The 20,897-nt window shown below is 40.4% G+C and overlaps 1 protein-coding gene across 1 annotated transcript; it reads right to left on the reverse strand.

Annotated features, from left to right (window-relative positions):
* Positions 1-3,127: 3,127 nt before the first annotated feature.
* CDNF (cerebral dopamine neurotrophic factor) lies at positions 3,128-20,854 on the reverse strand. Its single transcript, XM_067703906.1, has 4 exons — positions 20,549-20,854; positions 10,294-10,421; positions 9,083-9,224; positions 3,128-5,055 (listed from the first exon to the last, which is right to left on the reverse strand). Exons 1-4 carry the CDS (start codon positions 20,661-20,663, stop codon positions 4,877-4,879), a joined length of 564 nt encoding a protein of 187 aa, XP_067560007.1. The 5' UTR covers positions 20,664-20,854; the 3' UTR covers positions 3,128-4,876.
* Positions 20,855-20,897: the final 43 nt, after the last annotated feature.

Genomic DNA, 20,897 nt, shown 5'->3' on the forward strand with positions numbered 1-20,897 from the left:
CGTTTGGAAGGAAGACAGCCCGGTGAGCACTGGTTCCTAGGTGGGTGTTTCATGCTTACCACACACCATGCTCATGGAAGGCGTGTGACCAAAAAAGAAAGAAAGAAGGCACTAGGAGTCCTAATTTTCTGAGGCCCCCAGGTGCTTTTCAACTCCTTTCTAGAAGAAACAAGTTCTGTCTATGGGAGACTAGTCTATGGGCGGTAGAGGTTTTATCAAAGAAGGGCTGAAGTCTTAATTCATGATTGATAAACCCTAGATTGGAGTCACCACAGAACTACAGTGCCACGCTCTCTCATCTAAGACTCAGAAATCCGAAAAGCTCTGAAAATACCAAGTTCTTTTTTGCAACTCCTTTGACAAGCAAAACCTGGCCTGATTTCTCCTAATGACAAAACCTGACCTGGGTTTATGGAAGGGCACAGCCACAAGCCCAGAGGAGATTATGAAATATTTAGTATATGCATCATATTATCTTTCCAGCATCTGAAAAATTATGAATTCCAAGAATACCTAGCTCCAAGTATTTTTGGTGATGGGTCATGGGCCTGTATTATATATTTTTATGAGTCCTTTTTGCTTTCTTCTCTTGTTCTAAATGTGGGTTGATCCATCTCTTACACAGTATGATCGACTAGGTGTCTTCAGAAGTAGGGATACATTCACAGAAAATGCACAACGTGCCGTACTATGTATGTTGGCTCGCAGAGTCTGCCAGCAAACTCTGGGAGAGCTGAATGCACAGGCTGAGCTTCCCACAGCAAGGAACTATCACCGTGGGGAGGCAGATGTCAGAATTATGCGCAGAGAACCTAGGACAGCCTCACGGGGAAATCACCCAAGAAGCTTCAAAAATACTGCCTTAAAGTTGATCCACTTCATGGACAACCAACGACCTTTCCTCTCTCAACAACCACATTTAAATTTTTAATTTGTTGGTCCCACGCATTAAAAATTTAATTTAAATCCTGGTGAGCTTTAGAAATTCAGCACTGGATATGCCCACACAATCCCAAATTCTCAAAAGTTTTTACCAGTGAAAAGCATACCAAACACAAACAAACAAACTTAATCATACATACTACTCATTCCCTTTCCTACTTCTCTTTTGATGCAATTGTTTTTCTTTCAAACACACTGTGAACGAATGGACACCTGACAATAATTTCTTCTGGATGACACTCAGGATAAAAACTCAGATATCTGCTTAGAAAAGACTCTTAAGAAGAGCTGCTCAAACCCACAGACGGGGCCTCTGGATCACAAAATGCTCTGCTTTTTTTAAGGATCTGATAATCAAATATTTTCTTGTCCTGTATGGCAAGGTAACTAGTTCTAAAGCTAACACTCTTCAGTGGAATGTAGATTACAAGTATCTATACTCAAGTGAATAACTACAACTTTTAAGTCGTGCTCTATCTAGCCTCTCGTGTGTATTTGGGAACCAAATTAAAGGGTCCTCTGCTTGGAGTTTTTGAGATCTAGAGTAGATTAGGAATAATGTCTGCCCCAGACCACCACTGTTTAGATGAGAATTTTTAGCCCAGCGTTTTGTCACTCTTTGAAGTCAGAATGTCTGATTTCTAACTTGTGTGCTTGTAGATTTGGGGTTAAAAACACACCCCAAAAATGCGGAGTCTCAGGTCCCACCCAGCCCTACTGAGTCAGAAGCCACATCGTAACAAGATCAAAACCAGACTAAACGTCATGGATTTGAATGACTTGCTGGGCAGTGTTCTCATTACCTAGATTTATATCCTGAAAACATGACACAGAAATATGACCTGATTTTGAGAGCAGACATCACACATATTATTTTCAAATGACAAGTTTCTCGATAGGTTCAAAATGCACTGAAGAAAAGCAAACATAAAGGTTGTAAATAGCCTAAATTTGGACTTTTAAAAAATATAATTCATAATAAAGTAGGTGCTTTACGCAAAATGCCCAAGCTGCCCACATCCAGAAACAATAACCCTCTGGGCTATTTATTACATCAAAGCTTTTTTATTCTCATTTTTAAGTTACTAACCACTAATTCTCTGACAAGTTCAGTTGTATCCCAACTGCCCAGCTGGAAATGCTTTTACCTATGTGGCATTTCAGAGTGAAAATTATACTTTCATTGTGTACTTTCAGTCTGGAAATTTTCTCCTCCACTCCCCAAAAGAACTCCTAGTAAGTAAATGAACTTTTTTTTATTTTATTGAAATATCATTGATTTACAATGTTGTGTTAATTACTCCTGTGCAGCAGTGATTCAATTATACATATATATACATTCTTTTTTTTAAAATATTCTTTTCCCTTATGGTTTATCACAGGATATTGAATATAGTTCCCTGTGCTATACAGTAGGACCTTGTTGTTTATCCATCCTATATATACTCGTTGGCATCTGCTAATCCCAAACTGCCACTCCATCCCTTCCCCACCCCACTTCCCCTTAGCAACCACAAGTCTGTTCTCTATGTCTGTGAGTCTGTTTCTGTTTCATAGATATGTTCATTTGTGTCATATTTTAGATTCCACATATAAGTGATATCATCTGGTATTTGTCTTTCTCTTTTTGACTTATTTTGCTTAGTATGATCATTTCTAGGTCCATCCATGTTGCTGCAAATAGCATTATTTCATTCTTTTTATGGCTGATAATGATAACCACTAGTTTGTTCTCTGTATCTGTGAGTCTGTTTCTTTTTTGTTATATTCACTAGTTTGTTTTATTTCTTAGATTCCACATATAAGTGACAGCATACAGTATTTGTCTTTCTCTGTCTGACTTATTTCACTGAGCATAACACCCTCTAGGTCCATCCATGTGGTTGCTAATGGCAAAAATGTCCTTTTTAATGGCTGAATAGTATTCCAGTGTGTGTGTGTGTGTATGTATGTGTATATATATATATATACCACATCTTCTTTGTTCATTCATCTGTCAATGGACATTTAGGTTGTTTCCACATCTTGGCTATTGTAAATAGTGCTGCTATGAACATAGGGATGCATGTATCTTTTCAAATTATAGTTTTGTCTGGGTATATGCCCAAGAGGGAGATATACCCAGGAGTGGGATTGCTGGGTCATATGGCGACTCTAAGAAAATGCAATTCTTAAAGAAACAAGATGTTTTGAATCAATTGATTTTACTTAATTTTCAAATAATTTTTCTACAGCAGTATTTTAGGTATAATTTATATACAATAAAATGCCCATATCTTAATTGTACTGCTGGATGAACTGGACAGTCATATTCACCCATGTAACCATCACCCCAATCAAGATTCAGGACATTCCCATCACCCCAGAACGTCCCCTCCAGCTGCCCTGCAGTCATTCCCCACCTCCACCTGCCACAGAGAGGCAGTCATGTCTACAGTGGGGTTCTTATTCTTGTGTGGCCAGAAAATGGAACCAAAAATGATTTTACAATTTAAAGCTGATAAAATAGCATTAAGAACCATAAAGCTCCATGTTGTCCACAGGTGCTGTTAATATTCTTTAATCCTCTATCAAAAGCTTGTCTAATGTGTGATAGGAAGCCGGGCAAATGACTTTGAGCTTGGTTCAGTTAACAGTGTGAGTGTGGATACAATTCCCTAAAATGTTGGCTGTACTCATGTGGATTCTTGATCTATTCTAAGTAGGTTTAAATAGGTTTTAAAAAGGTTTTCTTCACCTGGGAAACACTAATTTCAAGTAGTGATTCCTGCCCTCCTATTTCTGATACCAAAGAGAGCTAGAAGGTAGAGTGATTTACAGTTAAAAACACAAAGTTTACTTTTTAAAAGACTTCTGATTATGCCAGGTTATCATTTGGGTTGAAGTTGGGAGTTAGATAAGCTAAACATCATTTCTTTTGTCATGATCCAACATTTTCTTTTATTGGAGTACAGTTGATTTACAATGTTGTGTTACTTTCAGGTGTACAGCAAAGTGAATCTGTTATACATATACATATATCCATTCTTTTTTTAGATTCTTTTCCCATATAGGTCATTACAGAGTACTGTGATGTAATTTCGTTCCTTTTTATGGCTGAGTAGAGTTCCCTGTGCTATACAGTAGGTCCTTATTAGTTATCTATTTTATATATAGTAGTGTGTTTATGTCAATCCCAATCTCCCAATTTATCCCTCCCCCCACTTACCCCCTGGTAACCATAAGTTTGTTTTCTATGTCTTTGACTCTATTTCTGTTTTGTGGATAAGTTCATTTGTACCCTTTTTTTAGGTTCCACATATAAGTGATAGCATATGATATTTGTCTTTCTCTAATCCAACATATTTAATTAAAAATTAGTGCACAGGGGTTTCCCTGGTGGCGCAGTGGTTGAGAGTCCGCCTGCCGATGCAGGGGACACGGGTTCGTGCCCCGGTCCAGGAAGATCCCACATGCCACGGAGCGGCTGGGCCCGTGAGCCATGGCCGCTGAGCCTGCACTTCCGGAGCCTGTGCTCCGCAACAGGAAAGGCCACAACAGTGAGAGGCCCGCGTACCGCAAAAAAAAAAAAAAAAAAAATTAGTGCATAGATAGGAACCTCTGAGCACTCTCTTCCTGCTTAGAATCAATTTCCTACACCGATTTTTCAGTGGTTCACTTTTCCCCGTTTTAGGAGATAGGCAATGGTAACTCACATACAAGAAAATCATGAGAAAGGCAATTGTAGGTTTTGGTACACTGCAGATTTAAGAAACCACTAATACTAGCAGTTCTACTTATAAACCCAGGTAACCAATTCTGAGGTGTAATATCAAAACAAGAAGTCTGAGACCACACACACTGCAATTCCTGGTTCCTCTCAACAAACGCGTCCGTATCCTAGAGAGGCATTTTGTCTCTAATCACAATCAGTGGTGCACCAGCTTCTGGGGGGTCAGAGTTCTGTTTTGGGGTACGTCGCTGTGTACTTGGGTGCCAGTTCTTTGATGAGATTCACATAGTCGGTTTTTTCCGCACAGGCCCTGCACTCTTCTCCCCAGCTGTACAGTATCTGTTTCAGCTCTGCTACTCTCATCTTGGACAGGTCCACTGATGCCAAATCCAATTTTTTTTCTTCATGACAAAAAGGAAAAGCACAATTTTTAAAAAACAAAACCAACTATGAAACACTTAGAAAAGCAAATAGTGTTACTTATCTTGGTGCTGACTACCCTGTGATTCAAAGTGGGGAACAGTTCCCTTGTCTATGGAAAACAAGACATACCTAAGAAAAATGTATCATATGCAAAGCTATTGGGATAACTCATGATCTGTTGGACTTTCTTTGCATGGAATTACACTCGCTTCAAAACAGGGCCTGTGTAGCTTTGCAGTCTTTGCTACCACTCCATGGCTTCTCAAGATCAATGTTCATAAAACAAATAGCACCGCATCCTAATTGCTGCTCCTAAGGTGAGAAGAATGGAATCAATAAAAGGCGGTACCTTGGGATGGCCCTGTGTGTGCGGCCAACTGAAAGCCATAGATTGTAACTAGCTAGAAAGTTACGATTCACTTTTATATGAGATATGTCTGTGGTAAAACAGATGAGCACACATATTACAAAGCACTAATACAAATTAGTTTTTAAATACAAATTTAAAGAATTTAAATACAATCTAAAGAATGTAAACTAGTTTTTAAATACAAATTAAAGAAACCCAAACCCATGAAGAAAATTAGGAGCATTAACACTGATCCTTAATTGTTTTGGATCTCTGCTTAAACTCACCTGACCCCTCCATCCCTCCACTGGGATTCCCAAAATCATCACAGGGTTTATTGACAGACCTTTGGGGGTACAGCCACCTCTCTAAGGCTGGTGCCTCGGTACCAGCCAATCTGGCTCCTAACATTCTTGCCAATAATACCTATCACCAACATCTAACTCCTCTAGCGAGACTATTGTTTCCCTGTTTACAGATTATCTGCAAAGGCTGTCAAGATCTCAGCTACTTCTCTATTGCCAAGCCCAAAAATAGAAAAATAATTAAGCTCATCTATAATATACTTGTGATTCTGATTTCCCCGTGAGAAAGGGGCTATTTTTCTCTTTCGAAGGAAAGTCTCCTTCCCCCTTCCTCACCACCAGGGGTGTGCCTGAACATAGATACAGCGTTTAAGTTGACTTATTTTACAATTAGTGGCAGCCTAGGACTTTTTCAACTTGACCTCTTGAAGCACTCCTTTTTTCCCCTACATAGTAGAACATGGCATTTAAAAGCCTTTTAATAACCTAACATAGTTGTCAAGTGATTTATCAGAACTTCCAGTCAGTGTACCCTAAGTTAAAAGTTGGATTTTAGACTTAGGAATAAATGTAATCAGGAGGTAAAAGATCTATACACAGAACACTACAAGACTTTGATGAAAGAAATTGAAGAAGACACAAACAAATGGAAAGAGATCCTGTGTTTGTGGTTTGGAAGAATTCGTATTGTTAAAATGTCCGTACCATCCAAAGCAATGTACAGAACCAGTGCAATCCCTACCGGAATGCCAGTGGTACCTCTTACAGAGATAGAAAAACAAAATCCTAAAATCTGTATGGAATGACAAAGGACCCTGAATTGCCCAAGCAATCCTGAAAAAGAACAGCAAAATGGTGATTATAGTTAAGAATACTGTATTACATATTTGAAAGTTGCTGAGGAGTAGATCTTAAATGTTCTCATCACAAAAAAGGAAACGGTAATTATGTGATATGATGGAGCTGTTAGCTAACATGGTAATGATATTGCAAGATAGAGGTATATCAAATCAATGCATTGTACACCTTAAACTCACACACTGTTATATGTCAATTACATCTCAGTAAAGCTGGAAATAAATAAATAGAAGTTGGATTTTAAAGGCTTTTTTATTTGGAGGGTCAGCTACACTCTGCTCCAGAGAATCCTTACATTTTTTAATAGTGATTCCCATTCTTTTAAAAATCAGAGCAAAGGGCTTCCCTGGTGGCGCAGTGGTTAAGAATCCACCTGCCAATGCAGGGGACACAGGTTTGAGCCCTGGTCCAGGAAGATCCCGCAGAGCAACTAAGCCCACGCACCACAACTACTTAGCCTGTGCTCTGGAATCCGCGAGCCACAGCTACTGAGCCTTGTGCCACAACTACTGAAGCCCACGCACGTAGAGCCCGTGCTCCACAACAAGAGAAGCCACCGCAATGAGAAGCCCGTGCACTGCAACGAAGAGTAGCCCCTACTCGCCGCAACTAGAGAAAGCCCACGTGCAACAAGGAAGACCCAACACGGCCAAAAATAAATAAATAAAATAAATTTATAAAAATAAAAAACAGAGCAAGCGAAAACATTCTTTCAGGTCAAAAACCAAATAACACCTTCCTAATTGAAAACATAATCCAAGTCTACACTTACCTTGTCTGTTAATTTCCTGCCTGACATGACAAAATACCTTTAGGAGTAGAAACTTTTATAGCCCAAATTATTAATACTACACAGCTCAAAGGCCCCTGTTCAGTCTCAACTTTCCTGCCAAATATAAGCTGGGAAGAATTTAGAACTAGTGGTCTATTCAAGATAAATGGTTGAAGGAAGAAAATACTTTCTTGCAAGTGTTGGTAGTTTCTTCAGGTTATTCTAGAGGATTTGGCATTTGGCATTAACTTTAAAAGGGGGAAATCCTCTATGACTCCCTAAAACTACAGGGAAAAGGTCAATACCAACAGTAAATCTAGTCCATGGCTCCCCAAGGGCCTCTAGTGGCCAGCATTGCCAAAACATTAATAAGTACTCTCCTCTTCTCAATAATATCTGATTAATTTTTCTATTATTCAAGGATCCCAGTAAGATCCCTTGCTCATAGTAAAAGCTATTCAAAAGAAATTTGTTGAATGGAAGAATCAGGACAGTTTTGTCCCTTTGGGGGCTGTCGTTTATATGGACTCAGTGCTTCCTGCCTCTACTTCATTACTTGAAAGCCAATAAAAAAATAAATCTGCCTCATCAACCACCCTGGAAGTTAGGGCCTGCCCTTGGCCATTTGAGAAACAGTTTGTCTTTGCTATCTTCTGACCTTAAACCTATTTAAAGACATCTGTGTAGCTATGGTGCATAGGCTTATATTACACAGCTATGCTGGAAAATAAGACTAAAGTAATTCAGAGTTGGGTGCTAATTACTTAGGTAGTTTACAAGACTATGCCAGGTATGTAACATCAAACAATGACGTAAGCAAAGGAAATGGATTTCTACTGGTGGAATTACAGGTGTTAGGATAGGCTAAGTGGGGAATCCCCCAGCCTTTTATTTTATTTATTTCTTTGGCTGCACCGGGTCTTAGTTGCGCACTCAGGATCTTCCTTGTAGCATGCGGGATCTTTAGTTGTGGCATGCGGGATCCAGTTCCCTGACCAGGGATTGAACCCTGGCCCCCTGCATTGGGAGCACAGAGTCTTAACCACTGGGCCACCAGGGAAGTCCCCCTCCAGCCTTTTATGATACCTAATCAATCTACCCGAAAGACTGGCCCAGATACAAATCCTCTGTATAAGAATAGATCTATGTATGTAAAATTTATAAGGCCAAGGATAATGTTTTAAATAGGACATCTTCCTTTTCTGGCTGTTTATTTTAGGCACCCTTGATAAGGCTATTTCGTCAGGTAAAACCTGCTTTGATGTGAATAACCTATTTCCTAAAAGTTGAAGCTGGCAGAATGATAGCTCTAGGAAGAACATTAGAGTCCCATTTAAAACTTCAGAGTCCTTACATCCCCTTTGAATAGATGCAGCTTTTGTCCTAATAGGTTACCAAGAGCTAATTCACCACGAGTAGCTGCTCCCTTGAAATTCTGAACTCTTCCTTGCCATATGTAGTTGACAACGCCTTGGTGATTTTAGAGGTTAAACTTTGCCATTTGGGTGGGCAGTTTTACCTAATGCTGACTGTACCAGATTTCATTTCTCTTCCCCCAAGAAGTTCAGATGGCACTAGGCACCACACAGCAGTCCAGCATCCTATTAGCAAGTGTAGAGCTTCTTTCTTTCTAACGCTGACTTTTTAGAAACTGGCCCTATGTTTACAGAATTGGCAATATGCTGGACCTTTGGGGAAAAAAACATTTGACTCCGTTATACCATATTTCAGCTCACAGATCTGACTGTCCATCTTCTTCAGCTTCTCGCAAATCTTCACTGCAGGCATGTGCACGCTCATTGGGCGAGTGACCTCACTTAGGATCTTTGTGGCCGCATCTTTTGTTGCTCCTAGATAGTAGCACTGAAGGGGAATGAAGAGACTTTAGGGGCCCAGACACTGAAAAAAAGCAAGTAGTATAGTTTCAAGAAGTGAGAAAGAGGTTAACCTAGTTTTTGTGGCCCAGCTTTTAAATTTAACCCCTGCTAAGACACCAGAAAACCAATGGCTCCATTCCCAGGATCAGCCTAATTAGAAGCGCCCTGCAATTCACATGATGCTTAAAGACTACTGATAAGAGCTAACACTTGCTAAATGTTTTATCTGCGCCGAGACACTGCTCTCAGGGCTTTAAAGGTATTGATGTATTTAATTTTCATAACAATCCTGTGACGTAGGTACTAGTATTTTACACCCAAGCCAACTGGAGGTCACCCAACTAGCGAGAAGAAAAGACCGAATTAATTTAAAAATCTAGCCTTTTGGCTCTGGAGTCCATGCCCTGTTCCATCATGTTCTACTGCCTTTCAAGCTCCCTGACAAGCGTTTGACTTTTAAAAATATAAAGCTTAATGGTGCAGACAAATGCTGAGACTTTTATAGTGTGTCAGTGGTGAGCAGTCAACGAGGAAAATTTAACTGACAGATTCAACATGACGATTTTAGGCAAAATGAATTGGCCCAAGCTTGTCTTTAGCGCTGTAAAAACAGTATATTGAAACAGGTCATTTGTGTATACCCAGGAAACACCATTACAAGATAATAAAAGTACTTCATTAATTATGCATAAATAATGATGTAAAAATATTTTGATATGTTTCACTAATTGTCTTGATAAGAAGTGGAAAGTCTACCCACTCTTAACTCAGGACAGTAAATTCTCATTAGGAATTCAGTTGTATAATTTCCTTTAAGAAATCGTGGGATTGGTTGCCTATGGTTTTTTCAAAAAGCCAAATGAAATGAGACATATTCTAGATGAAAATACATTGACTCCATTTCCCTGAAAGATCAATTTCTGCTTGCTTTCTGCAGTGAGCAGGCTTGAGGCAAGCATCGAAGAAGGAGAACATTAAATTCAAGATGAGAAATGAAACGATTAGCAGTTTTCTCTGAGCACAGGGAGAAAATGAAAGGTGAAGATTTACCATACCAGGCGGTTTTCTTTTCCTTTGACACCCAAGCAAAAGCTGATCAATTCTTTTTCTATGGTGTCCAGAGAAAAGTTGACTCCTCTGGCTATCAAGGAGTTGTAGAATCGGTTCAAGAATTCTTGACACACTAGAAGGAACAAATAAATTATGTATTTGTGTACAATATCACCACTACCACACCTATGTATATGTTTCTCCCACCAAATAAAAAAGTAAGTATGATTCAATGCATTGTGACAAATTAAATTCATATCTTAAGAATGGTTTCAGGCCTGTAGCTTTTAGCTTAGTGTTGGGCCTTGAATAACATGAGCTTATTGAATCAATCCGTCAATCTGTGGAACCAAGTTCCACTTAATAGGAGAACTTTCCCACAAAATGTCACTCACCCTAAAAGAAAATATTGCCTCCTCTGGGATATGATGCTTGGGACAGCTTTGTTTAAAGTATAGAGAAAAAACAGAACATGTGTCTGGAATGAAGCCCCTTGGTAGTCTGCATCTGCCTGTATGTTCCAGTTTGAACCCCAGTCGGAACAATCATATTCAATCCCACGGTCCAGAGTCAGTGAAGAGATGACCCTCAGAAGAGGCACAGGCAATAAGAACAACCACAGTTACCATTGGTTAGCACTGTTCTGAGTACTTTACGTGGATCAACTTATTCAAGTCTCAGAACAAAACTCGGATGTAGATACATTACTATCCTCATTTTACACAAGAAGAACCTGAGTCAGAGAGAGGCCAGTGAGCTTGCCCAGTAAGTGGTAGAGGGAGTTTGACCCCAGATGGTCTCCCTCTGGGCCCACATGCTTATCCACTAGGGTACTATGAATTAGAAGGAGGCTGCTTTCCCACGTTGTTGTCCCAAAGGGGAAGTGTCCAAGCAATCAGAGAAGGACATGGAGGCCAGAGCATATGCCGGAAAACAGCAGCCCTCACATTAGAAAGAATTTTAGGGAAATAGCATGAGGAAGAGTGGCGAATTCTAGGGTAACCTGGAATAAATTTCATAGTATAGCAAGACTCTGAAGGAAAGAAATTAGAAAACTTTATCAAAAGACCTAAAAGTAGACCTAAGAAATGGGAAGAATAGCCATGTTCATGGATGGGAAGATTCAATATTATGGATGATAATTATTTTTAAGTAGATCGATAAACTCAATGCTCTTCTAATGAAAATCTCAATAGGCTTTTTTATAGATTTGATAAACTGATCCAAAAATACAGATGAAAAAACAAGAGCAAATGAAAGTCAAGAAGTACTTGAAGAAGAAGGAGGTTGGGGAGTTGACCTTATCAGATATCAAGACCTAATTCTAAAGCTATAGCATTTGAAACACTGTGGGACTGGCACAGAAATAGACCAGTGGAACAAACTAGTGAGTCTAGAAACAAATCCACAAATCTAGAGGAGCTTGGTAGAGTACAGAAGTGATGCTGAAAATCAGTGGGGGAAAAAATGGGCTAGTCAATAAATGGTACTAGGACCACCTGCCATGGAAAAAGTTAAACTTAGACACCTATCCAAAACTACACACAGACGTGAATCCCAGGTGAATAAAGACATATGGGAAGAGCAACACTACAAAAGTTTTAGAAGAAACCTTTGGAAAACATCTTTATGGCATCAGGATAGAGAAGGATTTCTTAAAGAAGAGACCAAAACACGGATCATACATTTGATTACATCAAAATTAACCAGTTTTTTAATGCAAAAGAAATCATAAGCAAATGATAAGACAGGCCACAAACTGGAGGAAGATATTTACAACTTATAAACTGACGAAGGATTAATATCCAAAATACATGAAAAATCACCATGGTCATACCCTTAGGTCCAGTCATTACCAATGACTATAACCTCTATAATCTCAGTGGAAACATCCCATTGTCTGATCATCATCTCCCATCTTTCCAGCTCACATCCTCTAACACCCCAAGGTAAACAATTCCCTGACCCCGCCAGGTCATACTATTCATTGATTCTGCCACCACTTCACCCTGCTTCCCCACCCAGCTTAGATTCCGTGGTTCAACATTATAATAACTCCTTTGCACACAAACTGAACTCCCTTGCATCTCTCTCCCTTGTTGGACTCACCCAGCAAAATCCTAACCCTGGTTAAAACTTTGCACCTATACTCACTGAACATGGCTGGAGGAAATAGCACAGCCGTACTCACTGGTCTCACTGTAAATTCATGACCGCTCATTTCAGTGAGCCATCAGTGCTCCCAACAATCCTACTACATTGACCTCATTCTCACTCTCTCCCACTCCCAAGAGGACAATTGCGCAGCTCTCTCAAACCTTGTGTCACACCTCCACCCCATCCTCAGCGATGGTGGTGCTTCCTATCTCTCTGAGGGAAAAAAAAAGCAACAGGAAAGAACTCTCGCTTGCTCTGCCACCACATCTACAACACGTGTATCAGCACAGTCTACCTTAATTCTATGAATGAACTGTGACAACCCTTCCACCTGCTAAAGTAGATCCTATCAACTCCCTGCTTCTGCACCTCTGCCCTCTCTCTCCTGTCTTGTTTCCATTAACATGCTGTTAATTCTTATATCTTAAAAGCAACACAACCTCTCTCAACATCACATCCCATTTCTCCACTCCTGTTTAAGAAAAACACTCTAAAATAATTTTTATACTTGTAGTTTCCAGGTCTCTTCTCTCTCCCTCTCTGTCCCTCCCCCACCCCACACCAAGTTTAAAGCCAGCGAGTTATAAAATGTTCAGTTTGAAAAATAGTGTCCCTTGTCTCCCCTTCCCCATTTCCCCAAACTCAAAGCTTTCGTTTTCAACTCTTATAGCTGATTCCTTTGGAATTTACAAATTTTAAATAACATATTTGTGTGGCTAATTCCTAATTTTATTTTTAGTCTTAGATATTTATTATAGTTTTTTCCCGTGGAAGAGAAAGATTTAACTCTTTTGCCCAGACCCATCTCTTGTAAAAAGCATTTGGTTGGATGTTTTTATGTAGGCTTACAATCTTTGTCTTTTAACTTGAGTATTTACTCCTTAACTTAGTACTTGAAAAATATAATAATGTCACCTGCAGGAAAAGAGCTACAACGTTTTAGAAAAGATAATAATAAAGTTTAAAATCAAGTTAGTGGAATTATTAAATTATCAGCGGGCTAGGAACATTATTTTCAGCAGTTCCATCCACACCTTCTAGAACTGAAGGCAGTCCTACATTATCTGCTCCCGCTTGATTTTGGAAGGAAAAAAAGACACCAGATTAGTCCTGCTGGTACCGGTACTAGGGGAGAATTGCTACCTAGGAATAAAATACATGTTGTCATGAGTTAAGACTTAAGAATAACCAGAAGCTCTTGAATAATTTGTATATTACTTCATTGTTCTAATTTTATTTTTAATATTGCCTTAAATAAATTAGTTCCCAACTCCACACTCAGAAAGCAGTATAGGTAGGGATTCAGTGCTTTGGCTCTGAAGCCAGACTCTCTGGGTCCAAATCCTGGCTTTACTAGTTAATATTTACTAGCTGTGGCTTTGGGCCTTTCAACGTTGAATCACCCGACAGTCTAATTGCCATTCCCTTTAAGTTCATCAGTCTTCTTTCTCTGTGTTTAAGATTTTCTCTTTTCTCCTTTTGTGTTTTGCAATTTCCTTCTGATATGGTTAGATGTGGAAGTATTTTTATTTATACTGTTTGGAATATACTGGACTTCCAAACCTGTGGATTGATGACTTTCATCCGTTTGGAAAAATGAGCTATCATCTCTTTTGCTCCACCCGTACACTCTCTCTTCTCCTTCTGGAAGTCCAGTTAACATATGTGGGAATTTTTCTCTTGATCTGCATTGTACCTTTATCTCTGTTTCATATTTTTATTCTCTTAATTGCTCAGTGATTCCTTCTTGACAATTTCTTCAGTCTTCTAACTCACTAATTCTTTTCTCAGCTGTGTCTAGTCTGCGGTTAATCTCACTACTTTCTATTTGTACATGTTTATTTGGTTCTTTTCCAAATATGTTTGGACATTTTTTGTTTTGGTTTTTTTTTTTGGTACGCGGGCCTCTCACTGTCGTGGCCTCTCCCATTGCGGAGCACGGGCTCCGGACGCGCAGGCTCAGCGGCCATAGCTCACAGGCCCAGCCGCTCCGCGGCATGTGGGATCTTCCCAGACCGGGGCACGAACCCGCGTCCCCTGCATCGGCAGGTGGACTCTCAACCACTGCACCACCAGGGAAGCCCTGTCTGGACATTTTTAATAGCCTCCTGCCCTTTATTCATATTTTCAATCCCTTCCTTTATTTCTTTAAATATAATAAAAATATTTTATATTCAGTGCCTGATAATTGTAAAACCTGAAGCCTGTCCAGGTATGCTTCTTCTGTCTCTTGTCTCAACTGGCTGTCACTTACGGTGCTCTTCTTCCCATGGGTTTGTGATTTTTCCGAATGTGAGCTTTCTTTCTTAGAACTTTGTGGGAATTATTAGAATTTTGTGGGACTGGATTGAAGGTGGATTCCTATGCGAGATTAACATTTGCTGATGCCTACTTGAAATCCCTGTAAACTAAATTCTCAGTTTGAGACGTTTTGGATCACCTGGGTTGGCTGTGTCCATTTGGGCTTCAATGCATATGTGTGGTAGCTTGTGAGTATGAGTGATCAAGAGACATTTTTGTTTTACCTTTTATTCAGTAAAAAGTTCAAGTACTGCAATTTCTTTTAGTCTCTAAAGAATGGTGGTAGAATTGTGGTTATTTCCAGGTCACCTTTTATAAGGAAAGTCTAGCTCTCTGGGGTTCCAAACTAATTGGGGGAGGATCCAGTATGACACACCTAACTTGGGAAGGTTCTGGGCTATGTCATTATTCTTTTTATTTTATTCATTCTCCTTATTTTACATCCATGAAAATCTAAGTTTAAATTGCCTGGGTGGCAAATACCCTCAAGAAAAATCCCAGCTTCAGGGGTCCCTTTACCTCTTTTGGTTTCCACTTTCACATTGTTTTTGGCCTCTGGGTATGCCTTACTAACTCACACTTAACATTTTCACATTTTTATTTTATCCAGTGTTTTCAGTTGTTTTCAGCTAGACAATCAGAAATGTCAGTTTTTAGAACATGAAGTCATATTCATTCCTAATGCTATTTACTAGGAACAGAACGCTAAATATAATATAGCCGTGTCGTGGTTTTAACAAATATTTATTGAGCAATCAGTTAAGCGCCAGACAGTATTCTACAGGTTGTTGGAAAAACAAAGCTCTTACTCTCAGGGATTACATTCTGGTGAATAAATAAAAGTATCTTGTGGCTGTGAAGAAACATAAATTTGGTAAGGAGGATAGAGTAATAGTATAAGGTAATAGTATTATTCTAAATGGGGTGGTCAGGGAAGGTCTCTCAGATAAAGTCGTGTTTGAGCATAAAGCTTAAGGAAGTGGGAGAACACCTTAAGTGGAGTGCTAGGGAAGACCCCTCCAGGCAGAGGGAAGAACAACGTAGGCATGTCCTTGGCAGGTCCAAGAACCATAAGGGAGCCTCCCTCCCACCAAGAGGGAGGATGGTAGAAAATGAGGTCAAATGAACAGCAGCATGCCAGGTCATCTAGGGCTTTGAGGTCATGGTAAGGGCTCTGGGTCCTACTCTGAGAAGGCACGCCATTAAAGGTTTTGAGCAAAAGGGTGCAGTGATCTGACATTACTTTTAAATTATGCCTCTGGAGGTTCTTTGGAGAATAGACTGCAGGGTAGCCAGAATGAAAGCAGGCATAACCATTTGGAGTTTCTTAAAATAGCTGCATACCTTGGACCAGGGTGGGAGCATTGGAGGTGATGAGAATGGTTGGATTCTGGATGTATTTTGAAGGCAGAGCCAAAAGAATTTACTAATGGATTGGATGTGGCATGGGGTGGGGGCGGGGGCGGCGGCAGCGGGCGGAGACAGAAATCAAGAATGACCCCAAGGATTTGGGCCTGAGAAACTGCAAGAGGGGAGTTGCCATTTGCTGAACTGGTAAGACTGCAGGAGAAGCAAGTTTGTGGAGACCAGCAGGAATTCAGTCTTGACATGTGAACTTTGCGATACTTCTAGACAAATGTGACGATTAATTTGATGTGTCCACTTGGAGGGTGTTTTTGAATGAGATTAACATTTAAATTAGTGAACTCTGGCTAAAACAGATTGCCCTCCATAAGGTGGATAAGCCTCATCCAATCAGTTGAAGGCCTGAATAGAACACAAAGGATTGGCATGAATAGAACAAAAAAGCATGAGGGAATGCTCCAGCAGACTGCTTTCTGCACCGTTGGCTCTCCTGGGCCCCCAGCCTGTTGGCCCACACTGCAAATTTTAGACATCTCAGCCTCCATAATCAGGAGAGCCAATTCCTTATAATAAATCTATCTGGATGTATGTATGTATCCTATTGGTCTGTTCCTCTGGAGACCCCTAATATAATGTCTGACACTGCAAACAGTAAAGAGCTGCTGGGGATATAAATCTGGAGTTCAGGGGTGAATTCTAGGACAAACACTAAATTTGTAAGTCATCAACATTAAAATGATCTTTGTGGGATGAGACCACACAAAAGGGAGAGATCCTGGGTCTCAGTCTTGTCAAACTCCATTGTTTAGAAATTGGAAAGAACCAGAAAAAGACTGAAAGGAGCAGCCAGTAAGGGAGGATGAGAACAAAGAGTGAGTGTGTCCCAGAAGACAAGCAAAGAAAGTGTTAAAAAGGAGGGACTGACTGATCAGCTGTGTGAAATGCTACTGATAGAATGAGGAAAACGAGACATTTGCCAACACGTATTTTGCTAAGTTTAATTAGCAAAAGACCAAGTATGCAAGGGAGACACCTACTGTAATGGTCCATGCATAAACCATCGTTAAAGCCTCCTGGTGACCTGTAATTCTCCTCTTCCTGAAAAAGAAACCCTGTGTCCTGATGCCTCAAAGCTCTTTCTCTACTCCCACAATATACCTTCAGATGATTTCTACACCTTAACTGTTGCTCTGTTGTCAATGTATTACCTAGAGGGTGGGTGTTGGGAATTCTAACTTGTACTTTGAAAGATACACTTTTGACTCACTAAAAGCTATATAATATTTTATTGCAGCATATGTGCGTACATGTCTTCAACAGAATTGGGTGCCTACCTTATGCCCCACACCACGGTAGCCACTGGAGATGATGTGGTGAGAGAAACGGTCTTGACTGTCAAGGAATGCACACATGGAGGAGACCAAAACGATTTCTCCACTATGAGACATGTACTAGATAGTGTGGGAGAACAAAGGAGAAGCACCTCCCTGGAGGAAATTGGGAGATCACTGAAAGATATTTAGTGAGGAAATAACATGATCACCCTGTCATGGGAAGGATGCTGTTGTGGGCTTACATGAAGAGACTAATCTCACTATAATCTCTTCAAATATTTTCTCAGGTCCTTTCTCTCTCTCTTCTCCTTCTGGGACTCCTATAACGTGAATGTTGTTTAATGTTGTCCCAGAGGTCTCTTAGGCTGTCTTCATTTCTTTTCATTCTTTTTTCTTTATTCTGTTCCAGGTCACTTATCCGTTCTTCTGCCTCAGTTATTCTGCTATTGATTGCTTCTCGTGTATTTTTCATTTCAGTTATTGTATTGTTCATCTCTGTTTGTTTGTTCTTTAATTCTTCTAGGTCTTTGTTAAACATTTCTTGCATCTTCTCGATCTTTGCCTCCATTCGTTTTCTGAGGTCCTGGATCATCTTCACTATCATTACTCTGAATTCTTTTTCTGGAAGGTTGCCTATCTCCACTTCATTTAGTTGTTTTTCTGGTTTTATCTTGTTCCTTCATCTGGTACATAGCCCTCTGCCTTTTCATCTTGTCTATCTTTCTGTGAATGTGGTTTTCATTCCACAGGCTGTAGGATTGTAGTTCTTGCTTCTGCTGTCTGCCCTCTGGTGGATGAGGCTATCTAAGAAGCTTGTGAGATTAATCTCACTATAAATCACCTAACAAATTAGTAAGTTAAGGATCCTGGCATGCATTTATTGCTATAACCAGATAACCATAGTCTTTTTATTTATGTCATAGGGTTTTGTTTATTAAAATTAGTCCCATAAGTGAATGTATAATTATTTCAAAGTAAAAAAAAATTAATAGCCCCATAATACAATCCTTTTAAATAAATTCAGAAACGTTTACATTTTTTTTTTCAGTAAGCTTCACATGACCTAAAGCAGTCATAAACTTGAATATTCACAGGGCCCAGGCAAGTAAAATGAATGGGTAAAGCAATCCAAGTTTAGGAAAAACAAAAACCTAAAGAACACATGTCCTTTCTAAAAAGAGCAGCCACCATCAGTTCCCACTATATGGACATATGGGCTAGTCTTGACTGGTCACCTGGTTTTCAAGATAAGCCAGAAATCTGAACTTTTTAAAATGACATCTCCCAAGTTTAAAATATAGCCAATTAATTTAGATGTTTTTTTTCAAAATACTTTGTGAACTTAATAAAATACATTAATAGGTCCCAGGTGGTTCATGGACTATCAGGGGTTTTTTGTTGTTGTTGTTGTTTTGCGGTACGCGGGCCTCTCACTGTTGTGGCCTCTCCCGTTGCGGAGCACAGGCTCCGGACGCGCAGGCTCAGCGGCCATGGCTCACGGGCCCAGCCGCTCTGCAGCATGTGGGATCTTCCTGGACCGGGGCACGAACCCGTGTCCCCTGCATCAGCAGGCAGACTCTCAACCACTGTGCCACCAGGGAAGCCCAACTATCAGTTTTTTACTGATAAAAGAAGTCATTGGTTTCCCATGCCACAGAGTAGTCAAGATAAGAATGGAAATTTGCCCTACAGTATGTATAGAATTTTAATCTTATACACTGAGGGAAAATTAATTGGCGAATGATAAAGACTCATAAGCTGAAACAGAGCCAGATCTAGACTCTATTTCTTTTTGTTCTAAAACCAGTATTTCCTTTGTTGTGATTCTACAGTAGAAAAGGAAAATATAAGGAAATATACACCCAGGTTACTGAGACATGCAAGTTAATAATCACAATATGCTGTAATAAATTCAAGAAAGATGTTAGAAGCTTCACAATTAATCCAGAGGCTCTGGCTCTTCTGAAATGTTTTTAAGTAGAAGCTCCAGCAATTAAATTACTGATGATTAAGCCAGTCAACTGTTTATGCCTCACAAATTCTGCTTTAAACGTATAGTACCCAGTTATAAGGGATCTTTAACTGAAAATTATAACTTGGCTGAACAAATATCTATATCTAAAGTTTGACAATAGCATCATGTAGGTATTTTAAATTTCTGGAGAAAAGTTTAATTATTGCAGGGCTGATAGAAAACTGGACTCCAATTGTTAAGACTTTATTCAGTTATATTACAGTCTATACTCACCCATTCATTAAACATATATTGTGAACCTACCATTTCCTGTTATGTAAGAATAGATTCGAAAGCTCAGAGAAGGGTGAAGCGGATATACATCTAAGCTAATTATTTTAATGAATGAAACACGGAGGTAAGTGCTACAGTAGTCCAGGAGGAAGGAGGTAGCACAGCTAATTATCTCCTTTGACCTCGTTACCAGCCCTCTGCTGTAGGTATTATCACGTTGATTTTGCCAGAACCGGGTACAGTGGCCTCAGAGCCAGAAGGCTGGGTGGGACGTAGACCCACCTGTTCTGAGTGCAAGTCCACAGCTGAGATTCTGTGAACAGAAAAGGAATCTTTTTTTGTATTCCTCCTCTTTCTACGGAGTTAAGGTACGCCTTTGTTAAGAAACTTTTCCCTGTAAAGTCCTAACAAATGTTAGTTATGTGCTCTGATTTAAGCCATTTCAACTCAATTACAATTTGTCATGTTTTCTCCTTTGGGGAGTTATAAACTAATTTGAACTTGAAAGGCTTCTGTGCAAGGAAAGGCAAGTCTCGCCGGTTAGGGCAGCAGAATCATTTTGGAGCCAGGGTCGTCTGCCTCTACGTGCGTTTGCACAAAATCGAATCCAAATCCAAACCCACCAGCTCTGAGGCAGTTTAATCGAGCAAGACCAAGAACGCGGCCTGAAGGTGTCACTGGGCCCGGCTCGAACTTTTGCCTAGGCTTGGGCGAAGGCGATCGGAAGCCACGGCCAGGGCCCGTATTTCCTAAGTGAAATGCTATTTATAGACAGGCCCGAGAGAAGCCAAAGCCGACAACAGCTGCGCTGCGACGCGGTGTCACCGCCATGCAAGCAGGTCTCACACCGCTCACCTTCACAGTCGGCGCCCAGCCGCCCCCCGGCCTCCTGGCCCTGCGCCCGCCCCGGGTTAGAGACCCAAAGCCCGGCGCAAAAGGCCACCACTGCGGCTGGGCTCCCGCACCACATGCTGAGCCAACTCCAAACGCCTCGCCGCCGCCTGTTAAACCAACCGCCGCGCTGCTATCGCCCGGGGCTACTCCAGGACGCAGGAGCGCAGACCCTGAGTTGGAAAATAATCTGCCTGGGGTTACTGGGACACATGATGCAACTCAACCGTGAGTTTCCATTGGCTCTCAAAAAAAGGGCATGGAAGCGGGCGGAGCGGAGCAGCTGCTTCCTTTCCCTCCCCGACCTGCGCGT

Source organism: Pseudorca crassidens, chromosome 1 (assembly GCF_039906515.1).
Source record: "Pseudorca crassidens isolate mPseCra1 chromosome 1, mPseCra1.hap1, whole genome shotgun sequence".
Taxonomy (NCBI): Eukaryota; Metazoa; Chordata; class Mammalia; order Artiodactyla; family Delphinidae; genus Pseudorca; species Pseudorca crassidens.